The 12,972-nt window shown below is 43.8% G+C and overlaps 1 protein-coding gene across 5 annotated transcripts in view; it reads left to right on the top strand.

Moving 5' to 3' along the window:
* The window catches only part of LOC102560702 (uncharacterized), a 57,014-nt gene extending 45,481 nt beyond the window's left edge, over nucleotides 1-11,533 (top strand). For all 5 annotated transcript variants that reach the window (XM_059713450.1, XM_019486627.2, XM_019486625.2 and 2 more), the window contains exons 5-7: nucleotides 283-446; nucleotides 7,915-8,160; nucleotides 8,727-11,533. In XM_059713450.1, the coding sequence (XP_059569433.1) occupies nucleotides 283-446; nucleotides 7,915-8,160; nucleotides 8,727-9,485 (1,169 nt within the window). In that variant the 3' untranslated portion in view covers nucleotides 9,486-11,533. The remainder of the gene's footprint in view (nucleotides 1-282; nucleotides 447-7,914; nucleotides 8,161-8,726) is intronic.
* The last annotated feature ends 1,439 nt before the right edge of the window (nucleotides 11,534-12,972 follow it).

Genomic DNA, 12,972 nt, shown 5'->3' with positions numbered 1-12,972 from the left:
CCAATCCAGAACTAAATATGGGAGTTTGGATATGATGTTGAGGTTTGGCCCAGCTCTGTTTGAATGTGGGCTTTTGGATTTTAGTCCCCTTTGGCTCCTCTCCAGATTTCAGCAGAATAGGGCAAGTTAATGGTTCAGTGACAGGCTGACTTTTTGTGCAGATCTGTATAGCAGCAAGGGGTTATTTTTTGCAGTTCTACCCCTGTAGTAGGTTGGAAAAAAGGAGGTTAGGGTATTTGCCTAGACTAAGCATTTGAGAAATTTTTGTCTTTTTCCCCATAGTCACTTCATCTGGTGGCAGCACAGACCGCTCTCCTCAGCTGACTGACCCAGATGTGCCTTCTTCCACATCAGCAGTGACCACTGAAACTGGGAGCGATGAAGTATTTATTATTTCAGCTGGCCCTGGTCCCAGTGGGTTGAGTTTTACCACATACAGAATACAGGTACACCCATCTGGGCAATGGGGTTGGGGATTTAACATCTTCTGCAGATTGGGTCCAGCATTTCAAATCCACATCTCCACTTTCTCCCAGCATATCCTTTGAACACTGTACCTACAGTGTTCCAAACAGGAACTCTCCTGTTTGTTATTGCTTTTCAGCCCTTCCTTATTGTAGTGTCCAATGCTCTTGCTGGTTGAGGCTGATTTGGAGATTTCATGGTTGAATAACACAGTTCCTTAACCAGAGCAGCCACTGCATGACATGTTCTCTGCTTGGTCTCCATAACAAACCTGGCTGTTGTTGACTTGGAGAGCAAGTGAGACCGAATGGGATCAGAATACCAAAATGAATCTTTCATGTCAGGGGAGAGCACTGCCAACAGCTTCTGTGACATGCCCAGTGCAGTCAATTTAGGTGCTAACATTTCCTGAAGATAGAATTTGGCATGAAATAATTTCTAATGATTGGAAGAAGGAACTGGGAGTTGGACTTCTCACATTCTGCATCTGACTCTGCCATGGACTATATGGAGGCAAGTTGCATGATCACTTGTTCAGTACTTCAGTTTCTCCATTTGCCAGGAATAATTCTGCCTGGCTGTTTCTGAAGGTTATTAGATACCTGCCAATAAATTGGGCCTTTCCTGTGAGACTGGCGGGACTCTTTGGAGAATTGTTTTTGTTTATAAAAACTAAAGCTGCATAGAGGCCTTTCTAGTCTGGCTGATACTTTGATTTTAGTTCACTCTCTTGCAAGTCTTCCAGGTGTTTCTTTGGAAATGCAGATGGTTGACAAGCAGTTGTGCTCACATTTGGCTCAAGCATGCAGGGTAGTGATTTAAGCATCAGTGGGTGTATCTATATGTGAAATTAAGATGAAGCAATGAACTCCAGAGCTCTTGGAGCTGGAATAAACTGCTCCCAGGTGCAGTATTTACACATGCGCCTGGGACAACAGCAGTTTGAGCCGGGGTGGAACAGGCCTGGGTTGGCAGGGGGCGTGGAGAGTCAATTATGGGCTTTGGGTGGTGGCGGTGGTGGGGCTGGCTGGAGCATGGGGTTGTTGAACCTGCGGGGCTAGGTGGCAGCCAGGAGTCTGGCCCCTGCCTGGTCACCATCTACATGTGTATTTCAGTGCAGTTAATTACTCTGCCATAAGACAGTATTGTCCCTGACAGCACTATCTTATAGCAGAGTTAATTAGTTTACTGGCACACATGTAGACAGTAACACTTTAATGTGGGGCTAATTAGTCTACTCTGCAGTCAATTGCACATTTAGATGCACCCAGTTTAAATCACTTATGACCCAATACTTGAAATCTTTCCAGGATCATCAATTTATTTTGTGCTAAGTGTAGAACAAGTGAAGGATCTTGCTAGCTTCTATATCTCAGGTGACTCTACACTAGGGGCACTAAGTAGTAGCACTAAGTAGTGAATCTAGGTTTGTCAGGGAAAGGGGAGGACAAGTACAGAGGGAGCCACGGAACACCAAACCAAGAGACACCCACAAGATCAGCCCAGGTATGTAGCAAAGATTCTAGTAGACAGCAGTTTAAGGGGGGACCAGGAACAGCCACCAGGGGAATTGGGTGTATATACACAAATGCCAGAAGCATGAGAAACAAGCTGGACCTAGAGCTCTTGCTAGCGAGCAACAACTTTGACCTAGTGGGACTAACTGAAACCTGGTAGGACTCTTCTCACAACTGGGTGGTGGGAATAGAGGGCTATAGGTTATATAGGAGAGAGAGAGTAGGGAAAAAAGGTGGGGGAGTTGCTCTCTATATCAAAGAACAGTACACATCTTTCCTAACCAAATTAGGGTCAGAGAGTGGTCAAGCAGAGACTCTGTGGGTTAGGATCCAAGGGGCTTGGGGTGAAAGGGATCTGGGGTGGGGGGTCTACTACAGGCCACTTCAGCAGGATGATGAGCTAGACCAGGGATTTTCCAAGCAGCTCAAAGAGGCTGTGCGGTCTAGAGATATAGTAGTCATGGGGGGACCTTAACTACCCAGACATATGCTGGGAGAAGCAGTCAGCTAGATCCTAACCACTCTCGCAGGTTCTTAATCTGTATACAGGACCTCCACCTAACACAGGAAGTAAGGTGTGCCACCAGGGGCAACGCCTTGCTCAACTTGGTGTTGGCCACAGGGGATGACCTGGTGGGGGACCTGAGGATTCAAGGCAACTTAGGGGACAGCAATCAACAAATGGTAAAATTCACTGTCCAGTGAAGGGTGGGCATTATATCCAGCAGAGCCTGGGTGCTAAACTTTAAAAAAGCTGACTTTCATAGACTCAGGAGATTTGTTAGCAGGGTGCTAGGAGCTAAGAACTTAGATGCGTTGAGGGTCCAGGATGGGTGGACATTCCTCAAGGAAACTATTCTTTGGGGTCAGAGTGAGTCAGTCCCATGGCAGAGGAAAGGGGGCCAGGAAGCCCTTTTGGCTAACCAGGGGCATCCAAGATACCTTAAGGGCAAAAAAAAGAGGCATACAGGAAGTGGAAGGAGGGGGTAGCTAGCAAAGAGAAGTGTACTTCTTTGGCCCACATCTTCAGGAAGTCGGTCAGGAAGGCCAAGGCAACTCTAGAACTCAGGCTAGCATCAGGGATTAAGGAGAATAAAAAGTCCTTCTTTAGGTATGTTGGGAGCAAAAAGAGGGTGCAGGGTAGCATAAGACCCATACAGGATGGGCAGGGGGGCTTAGTGATGGATAGCAGAGACAAGGCAGAGCTCTTCAATGAGTTTTTTGCCTCTGTCTTCTTAAATGGGAATCTAGATGAACCCTCAACATACATCATGGACACCAACAAAGGGAACATCAGCCGACCAACAGTCAGTGTCGACACGGTAAAAAGACACTTGGGGGGACTGGACGTATTCAAATCACCGGGACCGGAGGGACTCCACCCATGGGTAATGACGGAATTTGTGGGGGTCATAGCTGATCCACTGGCAAGGATATATGAGTGCTCATGGTGCTTGGGTCAGGTTCTGGAGGATTGGAAGAGGGCTAACGTCGTCCTAATCTTTAAGAGGAGGAGGAAGGAGGACCCGGGGAACTATAGACCAGTTGGTCTTACTTCTATCCCTGGGAAAATCCTAGAAAAAATTATCAAGGAGCACATCTGTGGGAACCTGCTGGCTAATGTGATGCGGAGGGGTAACCAACATGGGTTTTTAGCAGGCAGGTCCTGCCTGACTAACCTAGTTTCCTTTTACGACAAGGCCACCAATTATTTAGGAGTTGAGGTGGATGTTATCTATCTGGACTTCAAGAAGGCCTTTGACAAGGTATCCCATACCATCCTTATAAATAAACTGAGGGGATTTGCCTTGGATGATTACATGGTAGACTGGGTAGCAAATTGGCTCAAGGGTCGCACTCAGAGGGTGGCAGTGGACAGGTTGGTGTCAACCTGGAAAGATGTGGGCAGTGGAGTCCCTCAGCTCAGTTCTGGGGCCAGTGCTGTTCAACATCTTCATCAGTGATCTGGATGAGGGGGTGGGAAGCACCCTGTCCAGATTTGCAGATGACACAAAATTATGGGGGTGCAGCTAACACCCTGGGGAGGAGGAACCAGATCCAGGCTGACCTAGACAAATTGGGGAAGTGGGCAGAGAGCAATATGATATAATTCAATAAGGATAAGTGCAAGGTGCTGCATCTATGGAGGAAGAGCTGCCATCATACCTACAGGCTGGGGGGCAACCTTCTGAGCTCCACTGAGGCAGAAAAAGATCTTGGAGTCACTGTTGACTCCAGGATGAACATGAGTCGCCAATGTGATGAAGCAGTTGGCAGAGCCAATCGCACCTTGTCGTGCATCCGTAAGCGCTTCACAAACAGGTCCAGGGAAGTGATTTTTCCCCTCTGTGTAGCACTGGTCAGACCACAGCTGGAGTACTGTGTCCAGTTCTGGATGCCACCATTCAAGTGGGATGCGGACAACCTGGAGAGGGTCCAAAGAAGAGCCACTCGCCTGATTAGAGGCCTGCAGGGAAGGCCCTATGAGGAAAAGCTAAGGGACCTTAACCTTTTCAGCCTCTTCAAGAGAAGGCTGAGAGGGGACCTTGTAGCGGCGTACAAATTCTTAAGGGGAGAGCAACATGAAGTAGGCGACGATCTGTTCACCAGGGCATCCCCTGGAATGACAAGGAACAATGGCCATAAGCTACTAGAGAGAAGGTTTAAACTCGACATTAGGAAAAAGTTCTTCACGGTCAGGGTTGCCAGAATCTGGAATGGGCTCCCAAGGGAGGTGGTACTCGCCCCATCCTTGGGGGTCTCCAAAAAGAGACTGGACAAGCACCTGGCTGGGATCACATGACCCCAGGGTTGGTGACTCTTCTTTTGCCTGCCAGAGGCAGGGGGTTGGACTGGATGGCCCACTGAGGTCCCTTCCAACTCTATGAATCTATAACATCTAGCTCTTATTGGAGGCCAGTATAAGGCAGTGTAGTCCCTGAAGAAATAAGTTTGGGTGGGATTTTCTTTAAGTTGTAACAAATATGCACTCAGCTGACTGACCCAGATATGCCCTCTTCCATCTCAGTAGTGACTACTGAAACAAAGATCCCAGCAGCTCCAGAGCAGCCCCCAGCCCTGCCAGTGTGGCTGGGGCCAGTCTCCTTGGCAACCCTAGCCTTGCGCTGTCATAGCGCAACTGCGTCTGGGTTCTCCATGGAGATCAGCCCCAGCCATGCAGGCAGGGGCTGCTGGGAAATGGAGTCTGGCTGCTGGCTGGATCCAGCCCATGGGCTGGACTCTGCCCACCCCTGGTTTAATGCTTGTCCTTCTTCCAGTGGCTAACTGGTAAATCTACAGCAGCACTTTGCATTTTAAACGTCTTAGAATCTGAAGAGAAGAAACACCGTGCAGAAAGAGAAATCAGTTTAGGTTGTGCATAGATTTAAAACTATTCATAGAATCATAGAAAATTGGGGCAGAAGGGACCTTGGGAGGTCATCTAGTCCAACCCCCTGCTCAAAGCAGGACCATCCAACTAGATAATTCCAGCCAGGGCTGTCAAGCCAGGCCTTAAAAACCTCCATGGGTAGCGAGCAATTCCACCATTCTAGGTAAACTGTTCAGTGCTTTGCCACCCCCCTAGTGAGCTTTTTTTCCTACTATCCAACCTGAACTTCCCTTGTTGCAATTCTTTGTTATCTGACATGCTTTCTGCCTGCATCATCACCACTGGCTCTCTATCCTGAAGTAGGTAGACTGAGGGACTTGGCCTTTGCAAGATGTATACTCTCTCTCCTGGGTGCTTCTCCCTATTGGTAAGACTACCACCTGGTGGTGATGAGAGTGCTGTAGCTCAGGATGGAAAATCTGTATTTTGCCCCTTTCCTTCATGAAGTTCTGAGTATTTCTGAGGAATCCATGAATGGCCATCCTGCAGATAATCAGCACCTTATAGGCCATTATTGCTGTGCCCACATGATGTATTGGAGGATATAAAATGTCAAAGTCACACCTCATTTGATCTTAAAGGGCTGATAATTCAGTAGGATCCCTACATAGGTACCTGTTCATGGCCAAAATTAAGAGACTCTGGATTAGGTGTTAAGATTCAGGCTTGTTGATGACTGACGTGGTGGACCTCACCAGGAAGGACACAAATAAATGTAAGTCCTGGATTTTCAGCATGCTAGGAGCCATGTTGTCTGATCTAGGTACACACTATGCCTGCATTATGGCTGTTGGAAGCGCATGTACTGATTTACACACTCAATTTAAATGCAAGGCACAGATTTGACCTTGAGTACAGCTATATCTGTAGAGGTTTGGAAAGAGGGCTCTTAATTTCAGCACAAGTCCCCTAATATGGCCTGATTTGTGTGCACTGGCTTCTGTGAGTCAGCACTGGGCACATAGTTCAGGTCATCTACTGGACTGTTGTTCTCCTCTTGGCATGAGTTGTGACATTACCCTAATGTTTATGGAGGTGTGAAATCTTGAGCCTTTACAATAAACAAGGCTTCCAGACTCGCCTTACCAGAAATGCTTGTCTAGACAAAGAAAACTGTAAGAAGCTTTGCAGAAAAGATTATCCAAATCCTTTTACTGAGAAATAGTAGTTGGCCACCAGCTCCCTTGCCTCCCAGTGAGAGTGGGCCTGAGTTCTGCTGAGGAGGGGTCAGTGATAGGCTGGCTTTTTTTAACAACATAGCAGAAAATTAATCCACTGTCAAGAGTCAAGGCTATACCCATGCAACAGCTAGGGGAGAAAATAAATTCTGCATTGTGCTACTGCAGTTGTGGAGATGGGGAAACACTGATGAGTGGAGGAAATGCATCCTGGCTATATTGTGTGGGCATATAGACAACCTCTATGAAAACAAGCAGTGTGTCTATTTTAGAACAACTCTTAAGCCTGTATTTTTGCCTTCACCATCTGCTTCTCTTTGTACTGCAGTCTATTGATAGCATTTGTTTGACTTTTTTAAAGGGTCCATGGCTCTGAATCTTGGCTTTTTATGGTGTGCTGTGTTCTTGGGCAGCACCCTAGTAGCAGGGACATTTTCATGAAAGTAACATGAATTTTACAGGCAGCTTACACGGTGTGCTTCAGCCCTCTTTATGGCTAGACTGACCAAAGGAGTCCTCAGTTTGCTGCTGCCATTAGCTAACAGATCTCAGTCTTCTAGCCCAGGCAGTACAAGCTCCTGGTTTTAGACTGAGAATTTTATGAGAGCTAGAATTGATGGAGGGTGAGGATGGTGGAGATGTGAATCATGCTTTTATAATAAACCACCAGGTCCAGAAATATTTTGGATCCATATCCTTTGAAAAGAAGCTTGACTTTTATTTGAAAAAAGCAAGAAAACACGGCACTGAGGCTAAGCTATTAGTGATATTAAACCACATACGAAATAAAACCACCAACGTATCAGGACCAATTGTTGGAATTAAATCCTACCATTAGCTTTTTTTAAAAGCTTAAAATTTAAAGCAATATTGTCCAATATTTGAACCACAACCTCTGAGGCAATATGCTTCTTTCTTAGCCAACAAGAAAGAACAGAATTCTGTTATTCCCCTGGACCTACACCTTGACAAATCACTTCTGCTTAGTGGAAACTACAGAGGACAGTCAAATTTGGTCCAATCAGGTTCAAACTAAGTTATCTTGGTTCTCAAGGTTTCACTTAACTAGTAATTTAAAAAATGTTCAGGTTTCATACATCACAGACAATTTAGAAAAGAATGCCAGGTACAACCACTCTGAGGGGTGAGTAAAATGGTGGGTTTATTGCTTCCTGTTTTAACCATACTGTAGACAAGTGATGTACAGACTGACCTAGCTTATTCCATTTAAAGAACCAGAGTCCTTCCTCCGACAGCTCTAGTCCTTTTATGCCACTGAGGCCTTAGCTAGTAAAGTGGTTTGGAGATCGTCGGCCAAAAGAAACTGAAAATGATCCTCACTTAACTTTTTTTGCTCTTGTAGGACAAAAAACTAAAGAGAAGTATCACGAGTCCGGCCTCTGTGTCCAGTTGGCTGACTTCCGATCACTTGGCCACAGAAGCAGGCACCGTCGACAAAGGGAATGTAGCAACAGAAAACCATTATTCAAGACAACGAACTTGGAGTGCCCGAACTTTTCATGATTTATTGGCTCCAATACCTCAATTACAGAAGAAGTGGTGCAGTTGGAGCACTACCAGCCCCTTCAGCAAGCTGGTGGACAGCGGTGTAAGTATTTACAAGGAAGAAATAGGAATTGCATTCTATGCCCCTAATGACACCCAAAGAAAGGTTCATATTGCATAGCAACTCTGCTGCTTTCTTATATAAGCTCCCCTTCCCTTAATTGTTTGAGCTCTAATGGTCCAGTCCCCAGTGTTCTTATTTCTGAAAAACAAATCATGAGGGGCTTGATTCTAAAGTGCTGATGGGAAGCTGCATTTCTCAGGCTTAAGCACTTGGATGAAGGATTGCTTACTCTTTAGAAAGTCTCACAGTGGCTTCAGCATCAGTCTTGAATCACTGGCATATCTTTTTCTGGTTATATCTTAGTTTCTTTCAGCTGTTTTTCTGTACTGTGGGAAATCCATAAGCCCAAGATCATCTCATTGATTTCTGAAGTCCACAAACTTAAAGCCTGTTCCAGAGCTAAAAAAAATCCTTTTCTATCTCCACAACCTAGTGCTTTGGGAAAAGAAAGGAAGCAGTATGGCTTCTCAACCAGGGCAAGATATTTAAACTGTTAACTCCTATATGGTTAAAAGCCTGTTCTGTTAACTTTATTCTTTTGGCAGGGTTTCTCTACATCTTCAAGAAACCAGGGTGCAGCAACTAGAAAAGTAATTTCTGACACTGAGGTAGAGAGCACCTCTGAGCCTGTTTACTCTGACTCATCCACTAGTAATGCATCATACCCACTAACCCAGTCTGCACAGAAGCAGCGGAAGCTGAGCTCCTGTAACTTGAAAAAATCCAGGTTTGGGAACCCCTACTTTGGGTTTTTAACCAGCTCCCCTGATTGCAAACATGTGAGGTCCTTGGATTCTTCAAGACACTTGGGGGCCATATCTTCAATTGACAGCCAAAGCCAGAGCCCAAAAAACTGTCTTGTAGGCTCCTTCCCTCTGAAAAGCAGTTTGGTCAGTGGCTCAAAGACCATGGAGTTCTCATTAGAAAAAGACAAAGCCAATCACACCTTGGTTATTTCTGAAGAAGGGGATGATCAGCAACCTTTGGTCCTAGCAGAGCACCTGAGTCAATGTGGAGAGGCTCTGCCTGAGCAAACTGTCACGTGTGCTCCAGTGAAGACTAGGCTGGATAAATCACCTGTGGTTCTGACTGTGAAGGGAGATGGGCCTGTTAGGCACCCCAACTTCATATCTGATGTCCCTCTTTGGGGAAAGTCTCCTGGCTTAGGCAAGGAACATTTGAGGACCTGTAGCTCTTCTAGAGACCAGCATAGATCACCTATTGCAGGCACCGGTACCACTAAGTCATCACAAAAGTGTGACACCGTGGATGCTTGTACATCAAGTCAAATGTCAGTTCAGTGATGCTTTCAGCCTTAACCCAAGCAATTAAAAGCATCAGGGTGCAAGAACAGATGCACTAAGCTGTTATCTTCTGTGGTGGAACAGTCAGGCCTGTGGGGAGTAGCAACTTTGCTTAATTTGTTTCTCCTCCCTGTCAGCAAGAGTAGACTTATGGGTATAAACTGACATCAGTGTGTGAAAGTCATATTCATCATGTTCACCTGGGCTTAATGAGTGTAACAAAGTCCTAGCCCTAGTTCCATTCTTCTGGCATGGAATTTTGATTGCAGTTTATGGAAGTGTGATGAAATGACTCCCATAAACAGGTTTTAATACTGAATAACCATCATCTGCCAGTAGGGTAAAGGAAAAAGTTGATTTACAACTTTGGCTTGTGGCGTGAAATGGAAACCAGTCCTCAGGGTCTTTGTGATATTGCTTTTTGTATTTTTTTGGCTACAAGGTATGAGCCAAATGTTGCTCTCAAGCATATCTGCACAATTCAAGTTACACCTGGCTAGCTAGCCAAGGGTAGAATTTGAACTTGCATGTTTATGGATTAAAAAAAAGAATCACGTTAATTTATTTTAAGCCATGTTTCTATAGCTGGTGACTTTCACTTGGGCACAAAGCCTAATTATCAACTTTTCTGGTTATTAAAGGACATCTAGACCTTCATACACCATAGTAGTAAAAGCAAAGTGTTGGCACTCTGTTTGATGTCATCCAAACTAACATACGCTCCAACATTCAGTAGCATGTCATGCTTTCTACCTTCTTTGTTTTGTTATTTTTAGCAGACACAAATTTTAAGGGATCACTACATTCTTTTTAAGCAATTCTTCATGGCAACAGGAGTATATATACAAAGGTAACAAAATATTTACTAGGAATAAAGTTATCAGCATCTGTTTCTTGATAGTTGCAGCTGCCGCTCTTTATGATACTGTATTAACCAAACATTTATTGCTAGTAACGCACATTGACTGGAGAACTGTTTCCCTTCCTTCAGCAGGCAAGACTTAAAAACTAAGTGGGGCAGACTTCAGAATGCTCTCTGTAGAAATGAACTCCTAAGTAGCTGTGCCACTCTGATTAAAGCCAAGGTTTGCAATGCAAGACTGAACCAAAGGGAAGTCTGCTAATCCGATTGCCTTTAATAACTGTATCAGTATTTTAATCGCCTCCCAATGATATTTTACTGTTTCAGCAAGAAGTACATGCATACGCGAGCTACAACACGAATGATCTGACTTTCCTAAATTTAAGGAATCTTTTTGTGGACTGCTTTAAACTGATAAAAGGCTCCAAATACTCCATAAAACAGGTGCAAGAATATGGGGGGGAGGGAAGAAATCAGTAAGTCAAATCTGCCTCATGTCCACTATACTATGAATCAAACAAGGGATCTTAATCCTTCCAGACAAAGGCATCCAAGTCTGGCTTCTAAAAAACTTAACCCTAGTTTGGCCCTGACTTATTTATGATTTCATCTGCTATTCTAGCTTTCCTCTGCCATCTCTTAATGTCTGAAATGCATAACACATGGTCATAATTTTGCTTAGCATTTGTTTATGCACATAGAAATAAAGCTAGTGTGTGGTAATGGCAGTGGTCACACTGAAGAAGATGCCTTTTGGTAGCTTGTTCTCCAAAAATGAACTACACAACCAGGCCTCAGCTAACTTTAATATCTACCAGTCTGCCCTGAACAAAGAACACAGAACTCTAGCTCTAGGTTTTTTTTAATAGTACATGAATTAAAGGGAAGAGTTAATATATTTATGACTTAAAAGGTTTAGATTTCTGCAATACTCTGTATTTTAATAAAGAATGTAATTGTGTTGGCTTCCATATACAATGCTACATTGTAATGCAAAGGCATTACACTATGTTACTTATGTTGTTAGATTTCTAATTATCATGAACTGAGGAATTGTCTTCAGAAATATTACTTGGGTGACCAGTACCTATCAGCAACTGCTGTTGGGGATGGGTGGAGACAGGAAAAGAACAAAATACTTTACAATAAAAGTATCACATGTTAAATTGCCTCTGCACTAAGAAAATTATAGACTCTTGATTCTGTTTGTACTAGAGGAGTCACCTCTACAGCTCTTGCTCCAGAACACTGGCATCCATGGTGCAAAGCCAGCATCTCATCCCTAAGGTAATGGGCAAACTACCAAATTAAATCAAAATTAACAGATGGTGGGGACAACCTTGGAGCAGCTGATATGTGGTACCTGTTTATGTAACAGCAGTTTCTTCACTGCAAGGGAAAGGTAAATTAAGCACAGTTATGTAGGAAGAGGTTAGACTGCAGACCTAGATGCTGCTATTTTGAGTAAAACTTGGTTTGGAAAATGCTTTTTTCCCCCCCATCTATTTTGATCAAACTACTTCTCGGGAGTGTCTGTACCTACTGTGCCAATATCAAACATGCCAGGATAGTCTTTCACAATGTGTTTGAAGTATTCCTTCAGCCTCTTCTCCCTCGCGCAAAACACTAGTTAGCAGCTGGTAGCAGGATTTCCAAAGGCAGTATAAGAGGGCCCTGTTTTGCTCGCTGGTAATAAAATAACTGGATTCTGTGACAGTAGTTTTCTTTAACAGCTGTACTGTTCACAAGAGGCCAAAACAACAGGGAAGAGAAGATTATAAGAAGACACTTCATGGACTTGAATACACAGTTATTACCTTAATTTGACTGAGATTAGTGTTTAATGAGTTTCATTAATACTGAAGGGCTGTCCTATGAAACAGTGGATGTAGCAGAGGCAGATGGTTGGGCAGGAAAATGTAGTCAACTAGTAGAAAACAATACCATGACCTTACTTTCAGCCATTTTTAAGGTCCAGCAGATTACAAAGCAATACTATTACTTTTTCACACTCCTCTCTTAAGCAATAAGTCATTGTGGTGCAGGCAAACTGGTTATCAACTCTGACTTATCACCTACCACAACCCACTTGTTCATTTTATTTTGTTTTGTTTTTTAAAGAAGTCAAAGTATGTTAAATATAGCAAATTACTCAGCAGTAAGTTCCAAACAATTTATGGATGGATAGGCTGAGAGTAAGGAAATGACAAGACTCCAGCTCCAGCTAATAGTCAGTTAATCCAAAACAGCTGTAACAGATGAGAAGAAAATACCCATCTTGAAAACTGAATATAAATTTAAAAAATATGCATGTTCTTTCTGGGAGTGCCTTTTGAAGTTAAGCCTCATATGGCACATTTAAGTAGTGAATTACAAAAAATGATATGGAAGTTAATGACCTGAGGCATGAAATTACATTACTGAAAGTCAAAATGGGTAAGTGTGAAGAAGCAATCTTTACATATTAAGTGCTGCTCAAGGAAATAGTATAATTAGGTTGGGGGGGGTGTCAGAAAATGCTTAACACATTGCAATTTGGGTTTCTGCTCCCAAATATAATACTCTCACTGAGAAGGACCCCATCCTGATGACTGGCAAGTGCCTTATTGACAGCTCTCTAGATTG

This window comes from Alligator mississippiensis, chromosome 10, assembly GCF_030867095.1.
Source record: "Alligator mississippiensis isolate rAllMis1 chromosome 10, rAllMis1, whole genome shotgun sequence".
Classification (NCBI taxonomy): domain Eukaryota; kingdom Metazoa; phylum Chordata; order Crocodylia; family Alligatoridae; genus Alligator; species Alligator mississippiensis.
The sequence above is the reverse complement of the archived record's forward strand: the minus strand, read 5'-3'. Positions and strand labels throughout refer to the sequence as shown.